Source organism: Esox lucius, chromosome 11, assembly GCF_011004845.1.
Source record: "Esox lucius isolate fEsoLuc1 chromosome 11, fEsoLuc1.pri, whole genome shotgun sequence".
In the NCBI taxonomy this organism is placed as follows: Eukaryota; Metazoa; Chordata; class Actinopteri; order Esociformes; family Esocidae; genus Esox; species Esox lucius.
This window is the reverse complement of record NC_047579.1, coordinates 33,579,889-33,605,811: the sequence shown is the minus strand read 5'-3', so window position 1 is coordinate 33,605,811 and position 25,923 is coordinate 33,579,889. Positions and strand designations below refer to the sequence as shown.

At 39.6% G+C, this 25,923-nt stretch overlaps 2 protein-coding genes across 5 annotated transcripts in view; one reads left to right on the top strand and one right to left on the bottom strand.

The window, feature by feature from the left end:
* The window catches only part of arhgap17b (Rho GTPase activating protein 17b), a 45,837-nt gene extending 40,237 nt beyond the window's left edge, over positions 1 to 5,600 (bottom strand). For 3 of the 4 annotated variants that reach the window (XM_010874251.3, XM_010874252.3, XM_010874253.4), the window contains exon 1: positions 5,191 to 5,600. In XM_010874251.3, coding sequence (XP_010872553.1) covers positions 5,191 to 5,243 — 53 coding nt within the window. In that variant the 5' untranslated portion in view covers positions 5,244 to 5,600. The remainder of the gene's footprint in view (positions 1 to 5,190) is intronic. The other variant, XM_010874254.3, reaches the window with a different exon arrangement.
* A 6,641-nt stretch (positions 5,601 to 12,241) lies between these two features.
* LOC105013025 (aquaporin-8) lies at positions 12,242 to 23,282 on the top strand. The gene is made up of 5 exons (XM_010874256.3): positions 12,242 to 12,565; positions 12,900 to 13,026; positions 18,160 to 18,374; positions 18,748 to 18,882; positions 22,205 to 23,282. The coding sequence occupies exons 1-5, from the start codon at positions 12,273 to 12,275 to the stop codon at positions 22,245 to 22,247; spliced, it is 813 nt and encodes a 270-aa protein (XP_010872558.1). The 5' UTR covers positions 12,242 to 12,272; the 3' UTR covers positions 22,248 to 23,282.
* The last annotated feature ends 2,641 nt before the right edge of the window (positions 23,283 to 25,923 follow it).

The window sequence follows — 25,923 nt, the reverse complement described above, 5'->3', positions numbered from 1 at the left end:
TTAGACCAGGAGAAACAAGATTCTATGGTCTGGTGAAACCAAGATTGAATTATTTGGCTTGAATGCCAAGAGTCAAGTCAGAAAGAAAGAAACAAGGTGCACCTGGCCAATAGCGTCTCTACAGTAAAGCAAGGTGTCGGCAGCATAATGCTGTGGGAATGTTTTTCAGCAGAAGGGACTGGGCAACTATTCAGGATTGAGGGAAAGATGAATGGAGAAAAGTAGACAGATTATTTATAAAAACCAGGACCTCAGACTGGCTGTGCAGTGACTTTCCCCATCTTACCTGACAGAGCTTGTGAGGATTGGCACAGAAGAATCTGAGTAACTCCCCAAATACAGATGTGCCAAGCTTGTAGTGTCATACCCAAAAATAGTCTAGACTGTAATTGCTGTAACAGAGTTCTTGCACCATTTATCAAGTCAAATTCAATCCTTTTTAAGACATTTTAAAGACCTCAACAAATACAATTTAAGACAAAATAATAAGTCTACATTTCTTTGATAGAAAATAGAATTTAAGTCCATCTTTAGTATACATTTCTGTAATGGTGTAACATCACAATGCATTGCACTGCAATCAGCGTGGCAATCAACCTTGTATTTTACCTGGTACACAGAGTATGTTTTTCCGAAAGGGGAAAAGAGCAGACAAAGAACGTTATGTTTATTAATGGTTAATTAAAATAGCTTTACGTTTTTCACAATTATTAAGTTGCTCCTTCACCGTAATGTTTTTATTAGGAGTTAATTGGGACATACAAAAACCTACACTTTTCCTTTTTCAATGATCAGTTGTTCGCCATCCATCATCCAACATTCTCCATAGCAACGTTGGTATGTCAGCTGACCTGTGGCATCTTCCAAAATCAATATTAGTCAATAAGTCAATAATCATGATCTAATTTCAGCTGAGCCAGCTAATAATAAGCAGGCTGCCATGTACACTAATGTTATAGCAGTGTTCTTTTATCATAGATAATAATGAAATCATTTCGGAAAATCAGTACTTTAAATTACATAACACATAACTTAAAGACAGATTACTCAGTACTCCATCAATAGATTTAAAACTGGTAGATGGCTTTTGTAAATTGTTTTGTTGCTAATATTTTGATTCAGCGCTCGGCACTTGCATCCATAATGCAGTCCCCACCTGCTTCAAACAGACCATTGTCCATGTACCAAAGAAACCTTCCATCACCTGTCTGAATGATTACCACCCTGTAGAACTGACCTCCATCATCACAAAGTGCTGCGAGCAGCTGGTCAGAACCCACATTTCCTGCACTCTTCCTGACACTTCGGACCCCTTTCATACCAGGATTCCAGGATACTCTCCAACATCTACAGATGCACTATCGCGGGTATCCTGCCTGGCTGTGTTACCGCCTGGTATGGCAGCTGCACCACCCTTGACCATAAAGCACTTCAGAGCATGATTAAAACAGAAAAGCGCATCACAAGGTCTGACCTGCCATCCCTGCAGGATCTCTACACAGAGAGGTGTAGGAGGAGTCGCAAAGAAATCATAACAGATCCCAGCCACCCGTGCCACGGACTGTTTACCAAGCTGCCGTCAGGCAGAAGGTACAGGAGTATTCCGTCCAGAACTAACAGGTTACAGGACAGTTTCTTTCCTCAGGCCGTAAGGCTGCTCAACTTGGGGACCCCTCCTCCCTTCCACCCATAGTCCCATGCACATCTGTCACTTTTAAATTGCACTACAGTTGTACAGTTGTATAGTTATTATTATTGATGTGTGTTTTTTGTATAGTGTTATTATTGATAGTTCGTCTTATCTTCTTATTTTTAACTGCACTGTCAGCATTCACCACTTTCATGCCCGTTAAGCTCGTTCCCAAGCTCAGGACCATGGGTCTTAACCAGGGATGGAAATTAGCACCCACCACCAGCCAAATGCGGGTGATTTTGTGTTGTGGCGGGTAAACTCGCTTCACCTACCGGCCACCGTGGCGGGTAAATAAAAATAGCATACTGTTTCACCCGGACACTTTTACGGAAGAGGATTATTGCCAAGCAATAATAAAAAAAATAAAACCATCTCGACATTAAAGTCATTATAATGTGAGATTAAACTCTAAAATTGAGAGAAAAAAGTCGAAATACAATCTTGAGAATAAACTCATTAAATATCAAGAATAAAGTTTAATAATCCGTCTTATGGGAAACCACGAAACCTCGATGAATCGCGCGTAGGTGAAGCCAGCGATAACCTTGCATTTGTCCACTGGTTGTCAATTCATGTTGGACAAAAGCGAGTACATCGCGCAAATTGGACATTTTTTTTTTTCTAAAAAGACCTAGCCGCTTGCAAATTCTCTTTTAAATTCGTATGCTAATTATAATTCTGTCATAATTAGCTAATAGTTGATAGTATTTCTTTGTTACTGAAAGAAAGTCTATAATTTAGCTTGACTAATTGATCCAACTCTGCCATCAGTAGGCTATGCAATGCACACTGATCGAATGCGTTATTCTACATTTAATTTCGACTTTTATTCTCGATATTTCATGAGTTTATTCTCAAGATTGTATTTCGACTTTTTTCTCGAAACACAACGATGTGACTTTATTGTCGAGATGGTTTTATTTTTTGTATTATTGCTTGGCACTAATCCTCTTACGTACACTTTAGAGGCGGCGCACATAAAAAAAATGTGGCGATACATCGCAGGCGTTAAGAGGTCCGCAGAGAAAACATCTCAGGAGGAGCCAGTGGACAAAGAGGCGAAAGTCAAAAAACTTTTTTTTAAAGAACGATGGAGAAAAGCAGACAATGGGGAGTCCCGCGATTGGTTAGTTTACGACGAGACAAATCTGATAATGTACTGCTCTGTATGTCGTCAACACGCTTCACGTTGTTGGTTAAAAACAAGAAAGTGGCTGGTAAAAACATTGAGTGGCTGGTAGATTTTGAAATCCACCAGCCACAGTGGCCGGTGGACAAAAAATTTAATTTCCATCCCTGGTCTTAACACCTCCCTTTGCAATTAGGACCTGGACATTGACAAGCAGACCCCAGGTGGTTAGAATAGGCAACCTCACCTACTCTGCACTGACCCTGAGCACTGGACCCCTTAAGGGCTCAAGCCCCTAAGTGGACCCAATTATCTTGATAGCAATATATTGTTATCAAGTTTGCAGAATGTCTAAACTGCATTGGAATATGGCACAATTGTACTCAACTTTTTTAACATAAAGTTTGTGTGATATATTTTATATTGGTAATTGGGTATTCTTTGACTATAGTGACATTATTTAACTTCCAGATCTGATGTGTTTACCTGGCACTCTATATTTTTGTTTATTGAACAAGTCACAAAAGCAGATTCAAACATGTCTACAATAGACAATTAAAAAAATTACGTTGTCAACCTCCTTCTAGCTGCTTTCACGTTTCGATGTACAGCTGCAGAGATGGATTGTACAGGTGATTGTGTCTCACCTCAGATGCTATTCAAAATCCAACAGCAACATAACATATTCATATTAAAAAAGCAGTGAAAAGAAAATGTGTATATTTACATGGAAATGTGTACCAGGTAAAATTACATATACAGTGTATATAAAAAGTCTACTCACCCCTGTTAAAATGCCAGATTTATGTGATGTAAAAGAATGAGACAAAGATAAATCATGTCAGAAACTTTTCCTCTTTTAATTTGACCTATAATGTGAACAATTCAATTGAAAAACGAACTGAAATATTCTAGGGACAAAAATGAAAAATAAAACCCTTACAATAACCTGGATGAAAAGACAAGAGGCCTATAGCAACATTAAAGGAACTGCAGGAATTTCTGGCAAGTACTGGCTGTGTGCTACATGTGACAACAATCTCCCGTATTCTTCATATGAATGGGCTATGGGGTAGGGTGGCAAGATGGAAGCATTTTCTTACAAAGAAAAACATCCAAGCCTGGCTGAAGTTGGCAAAAACAAACATCAAGTCCCCCAAAAGCACATGGGAAAATATGTTATGGCCTGATGAAACCAAGATTAAACTTTTCGGCCATAATTCCAGAAGGTATGTTTGGTGCAAAAACAACACTGCACATCACCCAAAGAACACCATACCCACAGTGAAGCATGGTGGTGGCAGCATCATGCTTTGGGGCTGTTTTTCAGCTGCAACCGGGGCCTTAATCAGGGTGTAGGGAATTATGAACAGTTCCAAATACCAGGCAATTTTGGCACAAAACCTTCAGGCATCCGTTAGAAAGCTGAAGATGAAGTTCACCTTTCAGCACGACAACGACCCAAAGCACACGTCCAAATCCACAAAAGCATGGCTTCACAAGAAGAAGATTAACGTTTTGGAATGGCCCAGCCAGAGCCCAGACCTGAATCCAATTGAACATATGTGGGGTGATCGGAAGAGGGCTGTGCACAGGAGATGTCCTCGCAATCTGACAGATTTGTAGTGCTTTTGCAAAGAAGAGTTGGAAAATATTGCCTCATCAAGACGTGCCATGCTAATAGACTCCTACCCAAAAAGATTGAGTGCTGTAATAAAATCAAAAGGTACTTCAACAAAGTATTATTTTAAGGGTGTGCACACTTATGCAACCAGGTTATTGTGAGGTTTTTTTTATTTTTCCCCCTTTAAAGATTTCAGTTTGTTTTTCAATTGGATTGTTCAAGTTATAGGTCACATTAAAGGTGGAAAAAGTTCTGAAATTATTTCTTTGTGTCATTCTTTTACATCACAAGATCCTGGCATTTTAACAGGGGTGTGTATACTTTATATCCACTGTAAGACATGACATTGGATGTCATGGACTGTAAACGCAAACTATAACCAATATTATTACACATTAAGTCATTCTGGTTATCTTATCAGCAGTAATGGCTAGCCTGCTAACATTCGCGAAGCCATGTGGCCCAACCCTTCCGACACCGCCCACTGACATGATATATAGTCTAGTTCACAGCTTCTTTGACCAGGTTAAGGATTTCGAGATTTAAAAAAAGTGTATGTATCATATGTTTATAGTTTGGTCTTACCACCAGGACACAGTGACATCTGACTTAAAAGGCCTGGTCACAATGGAACTCGCCAGCCTACGATGTAGTACAGTTGAAAGAAAGTGACTGCTGCCATAAAACAAAAGAAAAAGTTAAGTTACTAGCTACAGATAATAACAATTATTTGGCATGTCCTACCTTCCAACTGTTTGGTTAGCCAGCTGTTTCATTCGGTTAAACTGTTTCTTCATGTTTGCGTCCTTGTTCCACTGTATCCAAGTTTTAAGAAGTTACAAGGCAAGATAGTTAGGATCCTTCATTGGTCGCAAGTCAAAAAGTTGATCTTACATCGCTACCATTTTTGTCGTTAAAAAAGGTTAGGTTGACTCCGCTGCTCGCTATTGAATAGGTGTTGTTGGAGCGTTCAAATAAGAATATATTGTAATTCCCGACAAAGTATTTTTCATTAGTACATTACAGGACATAGCCCCGTTCCGTTTTCGTTCTTTCCATATCCAATTTGTGAGAATTTACGTATGAACAATCACAACGCTGCGTTGAACAGTGGTGTACGTCTAAAAGGAGGAAGTGGAATTCACTTCCCTACTCTCAACACCAGGCTAGCTAACATGGTTCAACATTGAGTGCAGTTGCAAAACGTTATCGAACGTTGCAGAAAGATATTGTATGAATAGAGCAGACCTTTTTTTTATTTTTCATGTCGGACAGCCATTTTTTTTCCTGCATAGGAAATTTGTACATGGATGTTACAAAAAGCAAAATCCTGTTACAAACATTAAAAACCTATGGTATGCTACAGTATATTTCTAGTTGAACGTTCCAGAAAGTAAAAACTTACTTAACACCGCTCAACATTCCCTAGAGGCAGATTCCCTAGATGCGAAGTAAACCACAGAAACTGTTAAGTAGCAATTGGAACTGTAGTAGGAGTAAAATAATTAATGATGTGCCGGAGATCGCAGATTAAAAAATCCTACTTGCATTTAGAAGTATGCTAATTACGTATATAAACCACACTTCTAGGGACGTTTTCTGCAATGAAATGAAACAACCGATCAAAATCTTGCATCTTGGAACTAGTTCTATTCAACCCGCTGCTTCAATAAGTTTTTACGTTCTGAAACGTTCAACTAGACATTCATAAGTCCAAAAATCCTCTAGGATTCATATTGGAGTGTGTTTCTATGGAAATCCCTTAAGGGGGTCGAATAGAAAACCTATAGGTTTACTCAATCAATCAATCAATCAAATGTATTTACAACAGCAGTTGTCACAGTGCTTTACAGAGACACCCGGCCTTAAACCCCAAAGAGCAAACAACAGTAGTGTTGGATTTCAGCGGCTAGGAAAAACTCAGTAAGAAGGGCGAATTTTAGGAAGAAACCTAGAGAGGACTCAGGCTTAGAGGGGTGATCATTCCTCTTCTGGCTGTGCCGGGTGAGATATTAAGAGTCCAATTGGAATAATAAAGAAGTTTCTCTGGGCTAAATCCAGAGTCTATTTGATTCTAGACTAGATTCTATGACCAGGTGGACAAGGACAGGGACAGCAACGGGCCCCCCAAACCAGGTACTGCGCAGGTGTGGACCAGGACCTCCTCTCCTCCTAAAATTTTAAACTGGAAGAGACTGAGAAAAGTTAGAAACTGCATTCCTCATATCCCCCAGCACAATAATATAGCAGCGTAATATAGCCTTGGAACTGAGACGGGGGGTCCGGCGACACTGTGGCCCTACCCGGGGGAGGCCTCAGACAGGGCCCAACAGGCAGGAAATCAATCCACCCACATTGCCAGGCATCAACCAAAGGGACACCGACCAACCGCAACCCCCCTGAATGAGGGCCGAGTATTGTTTACTTCCTAGATAATAAGAAAAAAATCTACCATGACAATTCAAAACTCAAATAAGAGGGGTCCAAGGGAATTCTAGGGGTAGAATCAAAATTTATTCTCTATTCCTTGAATTTCTGTCTTTTTTTTTTGTAACTGATCATTTCACAGAGCTGTTCAGTATTGAACAGCTTTGGGTGTGTATGTGTGTATATATACACTGATCAGCCATAACATTATGACCACCTGCCCAATATTGTCTAGGTCCCCCTTTTGCCGCCAAAACAGCCCTGACCCGTCGAGGTATGGACTCCACTAGACCTCTGACGGTGCGCTGTGGTATCTGGCACCAAGACGTTAGCAGCAGGTCCTTTAAGTCCTGTAAGTTGCAAGGTGGGCCTCCATGGATCGGACCTGTTTGTCCAGCACATCTCACAGATGCTCGATTGGATTGAGATCTGGGGTATTTGGAGGCCAAGTCAACACCTTGAAATCGTTGTGTGTTCCTCAAACCATTACTGAACCATTTTTGCTTTGTGACAGAGCACAATATCCTGCTGAAAGAGGCCAATGCCATCAGGGAATACCGTTGCCATGAAGGGGTGCACGTGGTCTGCAACAATGCTCAGGTAGGTGGTACGTGTGTCAAGGTAACATCCACATGAATGTCAGGACCCAAGGTTTCCCAGCAGAACATTGCCCAAAGCGTCACGATGCCTCTGCCGGCTTGCCTCCTTCCCATAGTGCATCCTGGTGCCATGTGTTCTCCAGGTAAGCCACGTACATGCACCCAGCCATCCACGTGATGTAAAAGAAAACATGATTCATCAGACCAGGCCTCCTTCTTCCACTGCTCCGTTGTCCATTTCTGATGCTCAAATGCCCATTGCAGGCGCTTTCGGCATTACATGGGTCAGCATGGGCACCCTGACTGGTCTGCGGCTACACAGCCCCATACGCAACACACTGCGAGACACTCTGTGTTCTGACACCTTTCTATCAGTACCAGCATTAAGCTTTTCAGCAATTTGAGCTACAGTTGCTCATCTGTTGGATCGGACCACACGGGCCAGCCTTCGCTCCCCACGTGCATCAGTGAGCTTTGGCCACCCATGACCCTGTTGCCGGTTCACTGCTTTTCCTTCCTTGGACCACTTTTGATAGGTACTGACCACTGCAGACTGGGAACACCCCACAAGGGATGCAGTTTTGGAGATGCTCTGACCCAGTCGTTTAGCAATCACAATTTGGCCCTTGCTCTGATCCTTACACTTGCCCATTTTTCCTGCTTCGAACACATACATTTTGAGGGCAGAATATTAACTTGCTGCCTAATATATCCTACCCACTGACAGGTGCCATGATGATGTGTTCTTCACTTCACCTGTCAGTGGTCATAATGTTATGGCTGATCAGGGTATATATGTAGTGGAACCTGCTATACTGAACAACCCATTCAAAATGTGGAAGATTTGGGTTGTGGCATGGTGTCATGATAGCAAGTTTCCTTTAAAAATGTCACTCAATAGGCAAGTTCCCCATCTCTGACATTTATTGGGCCTGCAAATTCTTCCCGTCCTTGCTTACCCTGCCTCAAAGATGTCTTCACAGACATTTTACATTGTTCCTTGTCCCGTGATGCTGTTGCTTAAAGGAGAATACCATTATACTTGTGCCCTAGAACATCAAGGTACCATGTCTCAAGGACAGTCTCCCCATCACACTTAACTCTACTATCATTAAATGCTTTGAATAGTTTGTCATGGCTCACATCAACTGCTGTCTTGCCTGGATCCCTGGACCAATTGCAACTGGCCTACCGCCACAACAGATTCAGAGAGTGTGCTATTTCCATTGCTATTTAAATGACTGCAACATACCAAGAGAAAAGAAACGCCTATCTGAGCATGTTGTTCATTGACTATAGTCCAGCATTCAACACAATTTAGGGTGCATGTTTTTGTCTACAGTGTTATCCAACTGAGTAAAAAATGTACAGTAAATTACAAACCCCATATTATATGGATTTGGTGTGCTTTAATTCTCAGTATACATCTTTAACTAGGATTGTCCAACAGCATTTGAAGACATTTCCAGAAGTCACTGATCAGTTTTAGAGCCCTGGAGGCCAAAGCCTACATGCTTTCCTTCAGAGTGTTCTGCTGCTGCCTTGTGGCTGTTTGTATAGCATGCATGCCTTAACATAATTAAGCTGTGGATTTACAAATCATGTCCAATCCAGAACAGCCCATAAACAGGCCATCTCCTGTTTTTTGTAATGGTGTCAAAATAATCTGTAACACCTTTTTTAAACATAGCGTCATGACTCCTTATAACATGGACATGTCATTGCATCTTATAACAGCAGACATAACAGGCATTACACTGTCTTTTAATAAACAGCTTATATTTATTCAAGTATGCATGGTATACCAGCGCTTATCCCAACAAAGTGTACACAATCCTCCAAGTAAAAAAACTGAAGAACTGAATGCTGAGGCCAGACTGAACAATTGAGGATGGAAAACCAAATCATAATACATACATTTTGGTCATGGGTTATGTGCATGTGTGCTCTTTGGCTTATACATCCGTCGGCCTGGCGAAAGGAATTTTGTGCAAAGACTCTGGACTAGAAGTAAAGCTCCTGGCGTAGGCACAAACATTCTCCTCATGGAAGATCTGGGTTCAATTCCCTGCTCCAAACCTTCAAACTGTGTCTGTATATCCTCTTTCATTACAACAACAGTAACATTTTAGAGAAACTGTTAAAAGTCATAGGAATTAATAAAATCTACATGCCAGGGTGACTGCAGCTAAGGCACAAAGACACAATAAAAAAAATGGGCTTGTTTTCAGACTCCAAGACAAAATAGTATATTAATCTCAAACCAGCCTCTTGCCCCTAATAACTTGTCTTAAATCATGTTTGCTGACAACACATCACTCATTCTAGCATTCAAGGAAACCAGTCAAAATAGAGTTGATGAATCCAAATTTCTATCAAAGATGATTTAACATTCTAGGTTCCTATATATTATATATCAAATTAAGAGACCACTGCGCCTTTTTCTTTTCCTTACCAAAAAAGTTGAAAAGGAAGGTTTTGAGTGAGGAACAGAAGGGTTAAAATTAAGTGACCACTGCAAATTGAACGCTTCTGTTCCTCAATCAAAACTTTTATTTTCAACTTTTTTCCGGAGTATTTGAGTATTTGTATCCCCTGCTGATTTTGTATGTTTGCCCACTGACAAAGACATGATCAGTCAATCATTTTAAGGGTAGTTTTTTTTTAACAGTGAGAGACAGAATAACAACAAAAAAATCCAGAAAAATGCCTGTCAAAAATGTTATAAAATGATTTGCATTATAATGAGTGAAATAAGTATTCGACCCCTCTGCAAAACATGACTTAGTGGCAAAACTCCTGATAGCAATCACAGAGGTCAGATGTTTCTTGTAGTTGGCCACCAGGTTTGCACACATCTCAGGAGGGATTTTGTCCCACTCCTCTTTGCAGATCTTCTCCACGTCATTAAGGTTTCCAGGCTGATATTTGGCAACTCGAACCTTCAGCTCCTTCCACAGATTTCCTATGGGATTCATGTCTAGAGACTGGCTAGGCCACTCCAGGACCTCAATGTGCTTTTTCTTGAGCCACTCCTTTGTTGCCTTGGCCGTGTGTTTTGGGTCATTGTCATGCTGGAATACCCATCCATGATTTTTCAATGCCCTGGCTGAGGGAAGGAGGTTCTCACCCAAGATTTGACGGTACATGGCCCCGTCGGTTATCCCTTTAATGCGGGGAAGTTGTCCTCTCCCCTTAGCAGAAAAACACCCCCAAAGCATAATGTTTCCACCTCCATGTTTGTTGGTGGGGATGGTGTTCTTGGGGTCATAAGCAGCATTCCTCCTCCTCCAAACACGGCAAGCTGATGCCAAAGAGCTTGATTTTGGTCTCATCTGACCACAACACTTTCACCCAGTTCTCCTCTGAATAATTCAGATGTTCATTGGCAAGCTTCAGACAGGCCTGTACATGTGCTTTCTTGAGCAGGGGGACCTTGCGTGTGCTGCAGGATTTCAGTCCTTCATGGTGTAGTGTGTTACCAATTGTTTTCTTGCTGACTATGGTCCCAGCTGCCTTGAGATCATTGACAAGATCCTCCTGTGTAGTTCTGGGCTGATTCCTCACCGTTCTCATGATCATTGCAACTCTACGAGGTGAGATCTGGCATGGAGCACCAGACAGAGGGAGATTGACAGTTATTTTGTGTTTCTTCCATTTGCGAATAATCACACGAACTGTTGTCACCTTCTCACCAAGCTACTTGACTATGGTTTTGTAGCCCATTCCAGCCTTGTGTAGGTCTACAATCTTGTCCCTGACAAACGTACAAAATCAGCAGAGGATCAAATACTTTTTTCCCTCACTGTATATAGTGGATATCTGAAAGTCATTTGATGTGGTGGTAGGCATGTAAACAGGAATTAGAATAAATTAAGTCTCAGTCAATAAAGGGTATGGAGGCTACAATGTCCTGTCTAGAATGATGCCCTCTGATGAAAGGCCACTCTTTAGTGTTGTACCTGTAGATCTCATTGCTTTAACATACTTAACAGCAAAAAATCTCAGAAAAATCTAAATAGCTTGTCATCTAATGTTAACCATAGTATGTTCCAACAATGTCCCTTACGCTATAATTTTATAATTTTTTACCGATAGAAAACTAGCCATGGCCTATCTTTCTTTAATATAATGATATATTGCTTTAATATTTGAAATGCGTGTTGGCACTTGAGCATTAGTTTAGCCTGTCTGCTTCATGTAAGAATGTCAGTATTAACCAATAGCAGCAACAGGTGACGTAGGTTTGAAACAAGACCGCTTCAATTGAAAGTTGTTTATGTTAACATCTTTAAACTGTCTTTGTTTTAATTGTTATGTGAAGTTCTGTAATTCAAGCCTTTTTCAGACCCTAGAACTCCCCATCAAAAACAATTAAAGTTGTTGGTAAATGATGTACATTACCAGGAAGGTCAGGGACAGTTAAGAGGCAAAATCTGATTCAACATCACCTATTCCTCCATCCAGACCAAAGAACTCCAGTGCAAGTGTGCAATTAGTCTTACTGCCACCGGCTTCGACACTGTGCCAAATGTCTGTAACTACTAAACTGTATCTTTAACATTTCTTGCAGTTTTTCTTAATATTTGATGTTTAGCATTTCACTTTCCTGCCATCTTTAGCTATCATACCAAGAAAATAATGGATGGACTTAATGTCTGCAAAAGATCTACCTCGACCTCCTGTCATCCCCACCTCATACACCTTGCCCCTCCTCCTCCATTCATACTCCTTATCAGCTATAAACATAATAGCGCTAACAAAGGCTGTTTTCAGTCTCAGTCGGTCAAACCCAACAACATGACCCTATCTGAGTCTAAGACTGAGCTCTGGAACCTGGACATCAGTAATGTCCAGCCCGACGAGAAGGGTCCACATCCAGCCAAAGATGAAACCAGGATCATCATGCCAGTCAGGGGCTGGTTTGAATCCTATGTGCAGCCCTGTCTGGGGGAGTTACTGGGTTCATCTTTGTTTATCTTCATAGGGTGTCTGTCTGTGATCGAGAACACGGAGGGCACCGGGAGGCTGCAGCCAGCCCTGGCACACGGCCTAGCTCTTGGCATCGTCATTGCTGTGCTAGGGCAGATCAGGTAAAACTGGGGAATATGCATTTAGTTAGTGTGTAACAGAAGAATTTTTTTTATGGTAATATATCTGTTGATAAGAATGGACTAGACGTTGTGTAAATGTGTTTTCAAAGTTACCTACAAGAGAACATAAAATCACTAAACACATTTTATTGTCATTGTATTATGGTTGAATAATTTTGATGTTGGCGATTGATATTAGCATTTTTCTTTGATATCAGGACCGTTTCAAAATGCATTCACGTATTGTTTACAAATTGTTTTCCAAACAATTAAAAATAAATTATATTTTGTCATGGTAGCACGTTCTATTAATTTTCTATGTCTCTTTCTGCAGTGGGGGACATTTCAACCCAGCCGTTTCTGTGTCTGTGTTTCTGATTGGGGGTCTAGACCTTCTATTGCTGTTCCCATACATATTGGCTCAGATGTGTGGAGGGATGATAGGAGCCGGGCTGGCTAAGGTGGGTACCCCTCTACTAAAATACCCCTACATTTTATAGCATTGATTTCATATGTATTCATACAGATCTAGGAGAAGTTATTTTATTTGTATTGTTGCAATTCTTGTTTCACTTTTGGACATTATATAGTAGCACTGAACCTGTATATGTTTTAGGACTAACAAGAATTTAATACAATTTGTGTTTTCTGTAGTAGCAAAATCATGCTGCAGTACACAGAAATGTAAATAATTATGTGGACAATAATTTATTTTTTAGACGTCATACTGAAATGTAATCAGAATTTTCCAAATGGAAAAAATTCAGGAAGCCTTTTTAACATTGTTGTAGCTTGCAATCACAAACTAAATGTACAAACTAGCAAAGAAAAGCTTGCAAGCACGTACCTAAATGTAAAACCCTGCAAAATGTAATTACAGATTTGAACATCAGACATGCGACCATGTCCCTCAATATACGACCACAAAATGTTAGAACAAAGTGCACAGAAATTTGACATGTTTAATATTCCATAGTTAACTGTTACACTCAAGGTTGAAAACTTGAAGGACTGGCATAAGTGAAAGGCCTTTGTTAGACTACGATATACAGTAAGCAAGAGAGAAGATGCCTTATTTTACATAATAATTTACAGGAATTTTCAATTAACATCAGCATATACATACTGGAGAAGGTAATGAGCTTGAATCAATGGATATATGTATGCAGCAACTTTCCCAGCCGTTATCAGTGTCCATTATCTAGACGTCTATTTAAAAGCCCATATAATACTTATCTGCACATAGCTGAATAATAATACTAGGCTAGTTGTTATTTTCTTCTCTGATTCAGTCACCATCAACTCTTATACTTAGAGGCATGTAAGAATGTTGTGTGCCAAGAAACTCATCCAGTTCTTACCACTACTACTAAATTAATTATTGTCACGGGTCTGGCGATAAGCATATTTCATATCTTTATTTTTCGTATCTTTTTTAAACAACCAGAGGTAGGATTGACTTGAGCCATACAAGCTCTTTGTTTAAGGTGACCACTCTGACGTTGGCATTTTCCAGTGACAGTCCCTGATTTCTTCTGGTCTCTGCCCGCTAAAGCTGCCCCTGGAAATCTCCCTGGTTAGCCCCTCAGAAAAGAAAAAGTAACTCCGAGGAGTTCATTTGCCATTTAATCATTTGATGCTTAAGTCAAAGTGTAAAAATCTCTTTGTAGTGCATGAACTACCTCAGAAGGTAGTGGCTTGTAGGTGAGATTTCTGGAAGTTAAAACTACAAAATAATCTATTTTAATCTACTACTTCTTCTCCCAATTTTGTGATGTCCAATTCATGATTAAGGTCCTGCTTGATGGCACCAACTCCCATCCGACTCAAGTCATTCTATTTTGAGATACAGAATGTCTCCTCCAAAGCCCATTCAAGGCCATTGTGGTCCTTATCACGCTGGTCTTCTGAACACTGTCTCTCAGAAGAGTGGCTTGTAGTAGAGCATGGACAGATCATAGAGAAATTCACACTTTTTGTGCACTGATATGGTTATAGTAACTTAGATTCGACATTATCTGAAAATAGATATTAGACCACTCCACGGTGATTAGCATTGGAACATTATCAAGGGCACCCAACATGCAAAATGATTCTTTAAGCAGGTGGAAAAATGAACTGAAAAATGAATGTAAAGGATGCCAAAAGATTAGGTTTCATGAGTAAAGTGCAATCTTTTTTTTTACTAGCACACCAATAGCAAACATCCAAGACAGGAATGAAAGAAGTTTAAGATTAACTTTTAGGTTATATCACAATAATGACTGCAACAAAGAAATATGCAATAAAGCCCTATTTTATTCCAAATGTAATAATTACTCATCCATGTGTTATTTTGTAATGACTATTGATCGTCATACAGAACAAGATTTTGTCTGCTATATACATTTTGTTCTTGATCATTTATTTGCGTAGGATAGCTTATCTGGGTTACTTTTTCCCTTCCATGTGTTTTAAATAAAACATTATTTCAACCAAGAGAGTTTTGGGTAATTGAAACTTGTTTTCCGGCCAGGGGTCCCATGGATGGACGATGCAAATGGCCATCATCATCCAGGTTTGGGGGGGTAGAAATCAAACATGTATGGTTACCTTGGCTCGTTGGGCGGCAGCTTATGGCAGCTTGGGTGTTTGTGAACACAATCGAGGTTGAAGGCCGGATAGTCCATTCCTTCCGCTGTGTAAAGATTCCGGTCTTGACTTCCTGTTTAAGCAAACAGTGTGATTATAAGCAAAATGACATCAGTGTGTTTTGAAATAAATTTTCTCAAGTCTCCTAGGAGTTAATGCAAAAAAGCATGTCTTTAATCATGAATAGAGTATCACAAAATTGGGGAGAATATTTTTTTTTGTCCTCCCATTGTTTAAGGATCTTGATGATTTGAGGATAAGGATTACCGTATCACTAAAACCACAACGAGGAAATGTTCTTTAAGTCTTTGGTTGTTCTGTTGATAACTTATGTAAATATCAGTTTGGTGTCATTCTTGACCAGGAACACACTAACCTATGAGATGTTGACAGTATGGCGCCAATAGCCAGGGCCACTGACAATGTTGATAAAACTGGAAACTCCTTTTCACCTCTGAAACATCAGGGGTCACTGAAAAAGAGATGTTACAGATGGTCACTTGTTTTATAACAGAACTTTCTAGGTTCTACCTTACACTCTCAAACGTAATGCCAAAAAAGGATGTTTACTGTACTATCCAACTTAAAAGTGGTCTTGATAACCAACCTGATTAAGTGTTCTGCTCAAGGCTGAAAACTCTAGAAGGACTTACTGATAAGAGAAGTTACTGAATGTTTAGCTGCCCTTAGAAGGGCAGATTGTTCTGACTTCAGCATAGTCCCCTGTCATAGCAGTCCTTGTGCATCTTCCTTATCCTAACACCACAACAGATATGGATTATGACAATCTTTCTCTACATCTAAGCAGTTCTCTGCCATGAATTGAAAGGGTTGGATGACCAGGCAGTCACACATGTCCCCTCTGTGACCAGTCATCATCAACCATTTACATGGACAGTATCTGTAGAGCTGATAAGATGTGTAGAGACTTAGAGGGTCAAGTCAAGAACTTGTTGGAAGTTATGTATCACCTGATTGACGTAATAATAACTCATGGAGTGTGGAAAACATGATGTAGGTCTAACAAATAACCAAAAGATTTGATAAGACATACTCTTCACAGTGTTAGAATATGAACACTAGAAATTAGCAATCAGAAAGGACAACTTAAATAATGTTATTTTGTGTCTGAATTTACAGATAATTTACAGTTTACAACAGCAGTAATATAATCACATAACAAAAGGATTAAGGCCGTCAAAGTTACGGCATGAATGTGTGTAATTAATTTAAAATGCCGAATGCGGTTACATTTTTAAAATAATTGCTTCTATTTTTGGCGCCTCAGAACCAGCCGTTGTCAGTGCCTGACTTGAGTGGAACAGTGTACAGGTAACTTTTTTGGTTATTGACTTCTGCAGAAGCTGTCTTGAGCTCTTCATAGGTACTTCACAGGTGTTTTCAGTAGCAAGGCTTGTAGGGTGTTCCTGGTCAGTAGTAGTGAGGAGGGAGGAGGGACAAACCACAAACCGGCGACAGGGTCACGTGCGCCCATGTCTCATTGATGCTATCCCATCTGATCCGAACTGACAGAATTTCTAAGTGACAGATCATTTTAATGATGGTTATGGGAGGAATGTGTCACAACACAGTGCATTGAACCCTGCTGCATATGAGTCTGATAGCCCCTGTCAACCATGGAATGCGCCTGCAATGGGCACGCGAGCGTTAGAACTGGACCGATGAGTCCTATTTTGTTTTCCATAATGTGGACGGCTGTGTTCGTGTGTGACGTTTACCAGGGAAAGTGACGGCACCAGGATGCACTGTGGTAAGACGACAAGCCAGTGGAGTGAGTGTGATGTTCTGGGTAATGTCCTGCAGGGAAAATCTGGGTTGGGCATTCATGTCAATGTCAGGTGGACACATGCCACCTTCCTAAACATCGTTGCAGACCAGCTCCCCGCCTTCATGGCAGTGGGCATTCCCTGATGGCAGTGACCTCTTTCAGCAAGATAATGTGCACTACCACACTGCACACATTGTTGGGGAATGGTTTGAGGAACATGATGAAGAGTATAAGGTTTTGCCCCGGCCTCCAAAGTCCCCAGATCTCAATCCAATTCAGCATCTGTGGGATGTGCTGGAACAACAAGTCTGATCCATGGCTCCACCTCACAACTTACAGGACTTGAAGTATCTACTGCTAACGTCTTGGTACCAGATACCACAGGACACCTTCAGGGGTCTTGTACAGGCCCGCCTCGGCAGGTCGGAGCTGCCTTGGCGGCAAGTGGAGGACCAAGAGCAGGTGGTCATATTGCTTTGGCTCATCAGTGTTGTACAGGCATTCATGTGGTGATTCGTGTTTACTAGCTACTTCTCTGGGAATCCTGGCTAGATCTACACACATCCTGTAGATCAAACCAAACACAAACCCCAACAAACAAACCTAGACATCAGATAAAGGACAGTTCAGTGAACAGCTTGGGTGTGATTCAGGGGATGAAATGCCTGAATCACACCCAGCAGCTCTCCAGATTGAAGGGTTAATATTTGTTTTATAATGTAACAGTAGTTATTGTGGCTCAATCAAAAGCACAATGGTAGGAGGTTGGGCTATGGGATCAGAGATCAACAACCTTCTATTTAGATTTACATTGGTTACAAATAGACAGTTCCTGTTATTGTGGTATTTTTTTTTAAATTGGGCCAACTTTAACAAATTTAACATAAAATTGCAATTAATAGCGGTTAACTACAGAAGATTATGCGATAAATCGCAGTTAATTATTTTAATTGTTTGACAGCAATCATTGTATATTTTTTTCGGGGGTGTTACATTTCTTTTGTTAGGGAAACTCAAGTCTGAGATGTTAAAATGGAATTTACTTACTTTGGAATCCTACATTACATTACAAGGTTTGCATTTCCTTTTGAGCAAGGAAATTCCTGCAAAACATGTTTCTATAAACTTTACTCTTTATAAATATACCAGCCTCTGTTCATTTCTCCTTTTCTAGGCGATCTCCCCAGTCAGTAATTATGCTAACACCTCGGGTGCAGCGTTCAACACTGTGCAGGCAGACTCCCAGATAGGCCCAGCTACAGTAGCAGAGGTGGTCATGACCCTTTTCCTCACCATGGTGGTCTGCATGGGGGCTGTAAATGGACGCACCCGCAGCTTGCTGGCCCCTCTCTGCATCGGTTTGACTGTGACTGCAGACATCTTGGCGGGGTGAGGCATCATGGGGTGCATATATCAGGTGAAAGGGTGCTGTGCATCTCAGTTAGTAGAATGGCGCTTGAAAGCCAAAGCTTTTCGCTCGATTCCCACTGGGGGCCACGATTAACTGTATTTATTTATTTATTCATTATTTAATTATTATTTCATTTATTATTTATAAATCTAAATAAATCTTCTTAATACATATGGGGAGTAGAATTGACCAGGGTACTGTAAATTGCACAGTAAAGGATAAAGGAGGCAGGAAGGGGTTGAGGAATTGGCCTGCGGAAATTGTAACTTTCAAATTTAAATACAAATACAATGAGGTTCAGCGGTAAAATATAATTTTCTTCAGGATTTATTTTCCACATTTCCATTCCAGGGGAGCAGTGTCTGGGGCATGCATGAACCCAGCTCGTGCCTTTGGCCCTGCTGTGGTTGCTAACTACTGGAGCTACCACTGGATCTACTGGGTGGGACCAATGGCTGGAGCCTTGCTGACAGCCAGCTTTATACGGTACAGTACAGCTTTCTTCATCTGTTGACATCTGGCCAGGTGTCCTGACTACAGTTAAAACACAAATTGAATGCACCCTTGTCCTTAAAATGATCATTAACACGTTATATATATCTATCAGGGACTTACTGGATTAGTATATAATATGTTGACTGTTGAATGGAAAGAGTCTATGTCACTTTTTGAGTATGATAATCCCTGATTGGGCCAGTACTGTGCGACTTATGCTTTGCAAGCACATGTGACAACCCTACTTGACAATGTTCCATTCTGATAAAGCTTGGATGGCTTTATCAGAATGTAATATATTTTGTGGAGCACATTCTTATCTCCATTACATCTGCCCTAGGTGCTAGTGTAAGGATTAGCTAAACCTGCTCATAAATCCTTGTAAATAAGTAAGAGAATAAGCCACCATAAGAGTTCTTGATTGTACCATAAAGCAGTCTTTCTTAACAAGGCTGTTAGGGTGGTTTGCCTTTAAGTTGATAACATGAACTGCCTCTATAAAACTCATGGCTAGCTATGTGATGGAAAGTTACTCTATAATGGGCAATGGGCATTTGCATGCAATTCTTTAGCTATGTGTAGATATAACACCTTTGTATCTTTGTTTTCCTTGTTAAAGTCTGAAATTGTTTGCTTGCAATTTTTATGAGCAGAATTCAACATTGTGTATTTTGGCATTTGTTATTTTATTAGGATTCTCATTATTTGCAGCTGCTGCAAAGACTGGTCTTGAGTTCTAAGCATCAATCAAAACATGATACATCATAAGTTACAAAATATAATCCAAAACAAAATAACATTTTAATATATATACAGTGGGTAGAACAAGTATTTGATACACTGCCGATTTTGCAGGTTTTCCCACTTACAAAGCATGTAGAAGTCTGTCATTTTTTTATCATAGATACACTTCAACTGTGAGTGACGGAATCTAAAACAAAAATCCAGAAAATCGCATTTTGTGATTTTTAAGTAATCATTTGCATTTTATTGCATGACATAAGTGCATTAAAAAATCAGAGCTTAATATTTGGTACAGAAATCTTTGTTTGCAATTACAGAGATCATACGTTTCCTGTAGTTCTTGACCAGGCTTGCACACACTGCAGCAGGGATTTTGGCCCACTCCTCCTTCAGGTTTCGAGGCTGTCTCTGGGCAATACGGACTTTCAGCTCCATCCAGGGATTTTCTGGACATGCGCTGGCTTGAGCAGGGGGACCTTGTGTGCGCTGCAGGATTTTAATCCATGACGGCGTAGTATGTAACTAATGGTTTTCTTTGAGACTGTGGTCCCAGCCCTCTTCAGGTCATTGACCAGGTCCTGCCGTGTAGTTCTGGGCTGATCCCTCATGATCATTGATGCCCCACGAGGTGAGATCTTGCATGGAGCCCCAGACAGAGGGAGATTGACCTTCATCTTGAACTTTCTAATAATTGCGCCAACAGTTGTTGCCTTCTCACCAAGCTGCTTGCCTATTGTCCTGTAGCCCATCCCAGCCTTGTGCAGGTCTACAATGTTATCCCTGATGTCCTTACACAGCTCTCTGGTCTTAGCCATTGTGGAGAGGTTGGAGTCTGTTTGATTAAGTGTGTGGACAGGTGTCTTTTATACAGGTAACAAGTTCAAACAGGTGCAGTTAATACAGGTAATGAATGGAGAACAGGAGGGCTTCTTAAAGAAAAACCAACAGGTCTGTGAGAGCCGGAATTCTTACTGGTTGGTGGGTGATCAAATACTTATGTCATGCAATAAACTGCAAATTGATTATTTAAAAATCATACAATGTGATTTTCTGGATTTTTGTTTTAGATTCCTTCTCTCACAGTTGAAATGTACCTATGATAAAAATTGCAGACCTCTACATGCTTTGTATGTAGGAAAACCTGCAAAATCGGCAGTGTATCAAATACTTGTTCTCACCACTGTATATATAAATATATATATATACACAAATCTAATGCAAGTGTCCCTTTACAGTTCTCGTATGGTTGCTAGGAGTGGTTTTATCTGTTTTTTAGATCTGATTTTATTGCTTGTCATTCCACATCAAAAACCCCAAGAGGAGTTCGACACCCACTATATCAGATTGTTCTGAAATCATTTCTGTAGTTATAAACAGATAAGGTTAACATTCTAAAACATTTGTAAAAAGATAAAGTTGACATTGCGAAATTAGCTAATTGATTTCAACCAAATTGTAGGTTTCAGTTGATAGGATTCATATAATATGTGGTTGTTCAGGACCTTAGGTGCAGAGCAATAGTCAAAAAAAATTATTTTATTGGTTTCCTTCAAGAACAAGAACAACAAAAAAGGGCACAGGGCAATAAACCACAACATTGTGGGGATTAACAGAACTTAAATAGGATCCCCAATTAGAGGCAACGCAGGGCAGCTACCTCTAATTGGGGACAACCAAAAACATAATACAGAAATGCCTAGAGGCATCCATGCTGTCAGGCCCTGACTATCACACCAACCAACAGTATGGCACCTACAGTATAGTCAGGACCTGACAGTACCCAATGTTTAATTCAGACAAAACATGTTGTTATCAAGGATTAAGATGAGTACCTCTATCCCCCACATTCCAAACTATGCCTCTGGTGGATTTCATTGATACTCTATTCTCTTATTTTGAGTACTATTGAACTTTGGTCTGGAGCATTGCTTCTTCATACTATGTATTGTATATCTTGTGAATCTGGTTATAGTGTTTGTTTCCATGTGGGTAAAAAAGTTTTTGACCCCTAGATGGTACTGGTTAGTAACACTTTCCTGTAGGCTTAGACTGAAGAAATGGCAATTAGAAGCAGCAGCAACATGGTCCAAACTTAATAATTTTCTAAAATGGTTTTCAATACCAGGTGGTTTTGTCCTCATTCACAGCAATATTATTTTCACTTCTTCCTCTATTCACAGAATTCAAAATAATTATTTTCTTCCATTATTTGGTCACTAGTGCACAAACAATCATTTTTAATTCTGTCAACAAATCAATAAATGAATGAGCTTTTGCCAACAAGTATTTATGTCTTGCATCTTTCTTTTGTGGTATAGGTTCTTTTTTATTTATTTATTTATATTTAGGTGATTTCACAATTATCAGTATGTTTGTCAAACGTCTCTTTGTGTCATCCATCTCAGCCATACACAGTAGCTTTACTATTACCAATTCATCAAAATGGATTTGGTAGTTTGTTTTCTACATGGGTGCATGCTTACCTGTAACTTGTTAAAGCAATTTCATAAAATGTAAACATCTTCAACATTTCTACACACCTTTGACCAACAAATGTTTTCTTTTTCAGATTACTGATAGGGGATGTTGAAATCCGAGTACTCCTAAGGTGAACCTTTCGCATCTTTCTGCAACAAGGAAACTGAAAGTGCAGCAACAGTCTATAAAACTTCCACCAGAGTTTAAATTAATGTTTTGACCAAATTGTCCACTGAGCAAATATCATGTCTTTGAATGTCTTTTAAACCAGAAAGAGGTCTTTCCAGCTAGAATTTTTTTTTTTCTTTATGTTTTTGCTACATCCTTTGCTCAGTGAGTCTAATTTTCTACAGACACATTATTACTATTGCAAAACAGCATTTTCATGCACAACTCCATATTCCATATTCCAACTACTGGAGAAAACCCCTCATATCGATAGTGATGCATGCTCATCAGAAGAGTGTCGGATATGTTGAAGCGAACTGTCATTACAATTGCTTCACAGCAACCTAGTACAATGAAGTTTGTCATATATGGTTTGTAAATCCCTCACATCTCAAACAGTGTTTTTCATTTAGAAGGTAATTAAACACTTCTACTTCTAGTGTTGAATATGTTGTATTGAAGTGGCAACTTAATGCTTCAAGGGAACACTGTAAAATTATATTTGTAGTGTAGCAAGCCTCTGGATGTCTTGTTAGAATAGAACCTTTGCTCTCATCAAGACATGCATCTTAGCACCTGTAATTTGTTAAACATCACTGGAACTCTGATTGGAACCAGGTTTGAAACTTAATATTAGTTTTGATGAGAGTAGAGGCTTTCTTGTGGCAATACATTCAAATATCTTGTTGGCATTCAGATGATGTATGGTCCCTTCCAAAAGTATACAAATGTTTTGTGTTATACCTAATTTATCACTTATCACAATTTATTGCATACAAAATCTACTAGAAAATATACACAATGCTCCTTGAAATATCCCATGTAAATATGAATTCAAAATATTTGCCATGACACACCAAATGAAGCTGAGATTAATCCTTTGTCCTTTGATCTTTTGGAGATGTAAAATGATCTATTATATATAGATGATATAAAAAGTCTACACACCCCTATGAAAATGCCAGGTCTTTGTGATATAAAAGAATGAGACAAAGATAAATCATGTCAGAACTTTTTTCACTTTTAATGTGACCTATAATGTGAACAATTCAGTTGAAAAACAAACTGAAATCTTCGAGGGGGAAAAATGAAAAATAAATGTTAAATAGAAGTAATTACACACCTGCCATCATCTAAAGTGACTCTGATTAATCACAAATAAAGTTCAGCTATTCTAATAGGATTTTCCTGATATTTTCTTAGTTGCACCTCAGAGCAAAAGCCATGGTCCGCAGAGAGCTTCCAAAGCATCAGAGGGATCTTATTGTTGAAAGATATCAGTCATGAGAAGGGTAAAAAAAAATCCAAAACATTAGATATACCATGGAACACAGTGAAGACAGTCATCATCAAGTGGAGAAAATATGGCACAACAGAGACATTACCAAGAACTGGACGTCCCTCCAGAAAAACCGGGGCCTTAGTCAGGGTGGGGGGAATTATGAACAGTTCCAAATACCAGGCAATTCTGACACAAAACCTTTAGGCGTCCATTCGAAAGTTGAAGGGGAAGTTCACCTTTCAGCATGACAACGACAAGGAAAGAAAAAGGTGCAGTGGTCTCTTAATCACTCTACTTTCTCTGCAAGGGCAAGAGGTGTGGCGATTCTGACATGGAGGGGAATCCCCTTCCAGCACAGAATTGCTATTGCTGAAAGGGATAATCACTACTTGATTGAAATAGGAGAGATCAACTCAACCCTGATTTTAAAACTATACAAAATACTGTATTTATGGATGAGGAGACTTGAACTGTGTGCTGGACCAGTCCTTTGATTTGTTCTCCACTTGCCATGCTCCCACATATAAACTCAAGTGAATTCCTGAGAATTTAAATGAAATACAAAATTTGAAGTCCGGAGGGTAAAGAATATTAATTTAACTCTCATAATGTTTACACCAAAATGAAATACTTTCTGCTTCCAAAACTGGTCTCTTACTTTTATTGTGCGAAATCTTAGATAAATGTCCACTTACTCTGAAACTCTGTGACATTTCTGCAACTGAGAGTTTATAACCTGCAACAAAACAAACAAATGATTGGCCTGACAGCTGAATAAATTTGAGAGTGATTTTATGATCCACTGTGTGTCTTCTCTCTTCACCCAAGGATAGTATTTAAGCATGCCAACAGTTCACTGTATAATCACTGTATATGTACACTACTGTTCAAAGATTTGGGGTCACTTAGGAATGTCCTTGTTTTTAAAAGAAAAGCTATTATTTGTCCATTAATATAGCATCAAATTATTCAGAAATACTGTATAGGAATGTTAATGTTGTAAATGACTATTGTAGCTGACTATTGAGGAGACTAATCTCTCCTCCCAGATCCAGGAAAACAATTGATCCCCGAAATCTGGAGATATCCTGTAGAAATAAGAAAAACGATTAAACCCATAAAAAGCAGGATTCAACTCTGTAAACTTATGTCACCCTACTTGCCTTAAATGTTTGTGCAATTGAACTATGTGGGGGCTTTCCCACATCCTTTAGATCACAGGTGTCAAACTGATTCCATGGAGGGCCTAGTGTATGCTGGGTTTTGTTCTTTTCTTTACATTGGTTCCCAGTTCAGTCCTAAACAACCAGGGGAGGGGAGAACCCAATCAATTATGGACAAAATTAATCAATAATGTACAAGGTAAGAGCGAAAACCTGCAAACACCCTGCCCTCCATGGAACCGATTGGACACCTGTGCTCTAGATTATTACAATTATTACATTATACTGCATAATGTTATTATAGCATTAATAAAAGGGGATGCGTCTGGCAGCAGTTTGGACATACAGTTAAGCCCAAAGGTATTCATACCCATGCCAAATTATGAGCCATAGTGAATTTTTATTTGACCAATAGGTTTCTTCTGGCTGGAAATTACATAAACAAGTGACAAAACACGGTAAGACATTGTGCTGGAGATAAAAATGAATAACGTAACTATTTCTATTTTTCCTCACATTATTACAGAAAATGCCATGTCCAACATTATTACCCTTTGAAATTGTTGCAAATATTTGAGAAAATGCAAGTTTCTTTACCATTTAAAACGGTCCACCATGAGAGAGCATTCTAATCACCTATACATTGAGAACAGCTGAACAGCAGTAGTTCTCTATTCAGTTACTAGTCAACTGCAAGTCTTTGCTAAAAACAGAAATAGTTACGTGCACATCTGTGAAGCCACCGTTAATGCTGAACAATATATACAGGTTTTGGAGCAGCATATGCCAATATGGGGATACCATCGAGCAGTAAAATGTATTAACCCACCCGCAACAGATTACATCATGGCAAAATGGGAGGAACTAAAATGTACATTGCAGACTTGGCGGGTAGTCTGAAGTACATTCATGCTTCTGCTTAATTAACTCCAGACACATTCTTATACAATATAAATCCTTCCTCTGGTTGTTTTGTGAAAAGAAAAACCCACATCCATATGTTGTTATTCAACTCACCTATATTGTTCTCCTCTTGATGTGTACAACAAAAATATTAGAAAGAAAAATGTTTGTTCGCCCTTTCACTCCCTTCTGGGAAAAACATGAGCAGACTTTGCACTGGAGCAGACCATTGGTCAAACTGTTATCAAACTGGGACTCACATCAACAATCTATCTTTCATTAATAAAAACAGGA

Coding starts and splice junctions, on each gene's coding strand:
- LOC105013025 (XM_010874256.3), top strand. CDS start 12,273: ATGACCCTATCTGAGTCTAAGACTGAGCTCTGGAACCTGGACATCAGT. Junction 13,027..18,159: donor TAGGAGCCGGGCTGGCTAAG/GTGGGTACCCCT, acceptor CTCCTTTTCTAG/GCGATCTCCCCAGTCAGTAA. Junction 18,883..22,204: donor CTGACAGCCAGCTTTATACG/GTACAGTACAGC, acceptor TTTCTTTTTCAG/ATTACTGATAGGGGATGTTG.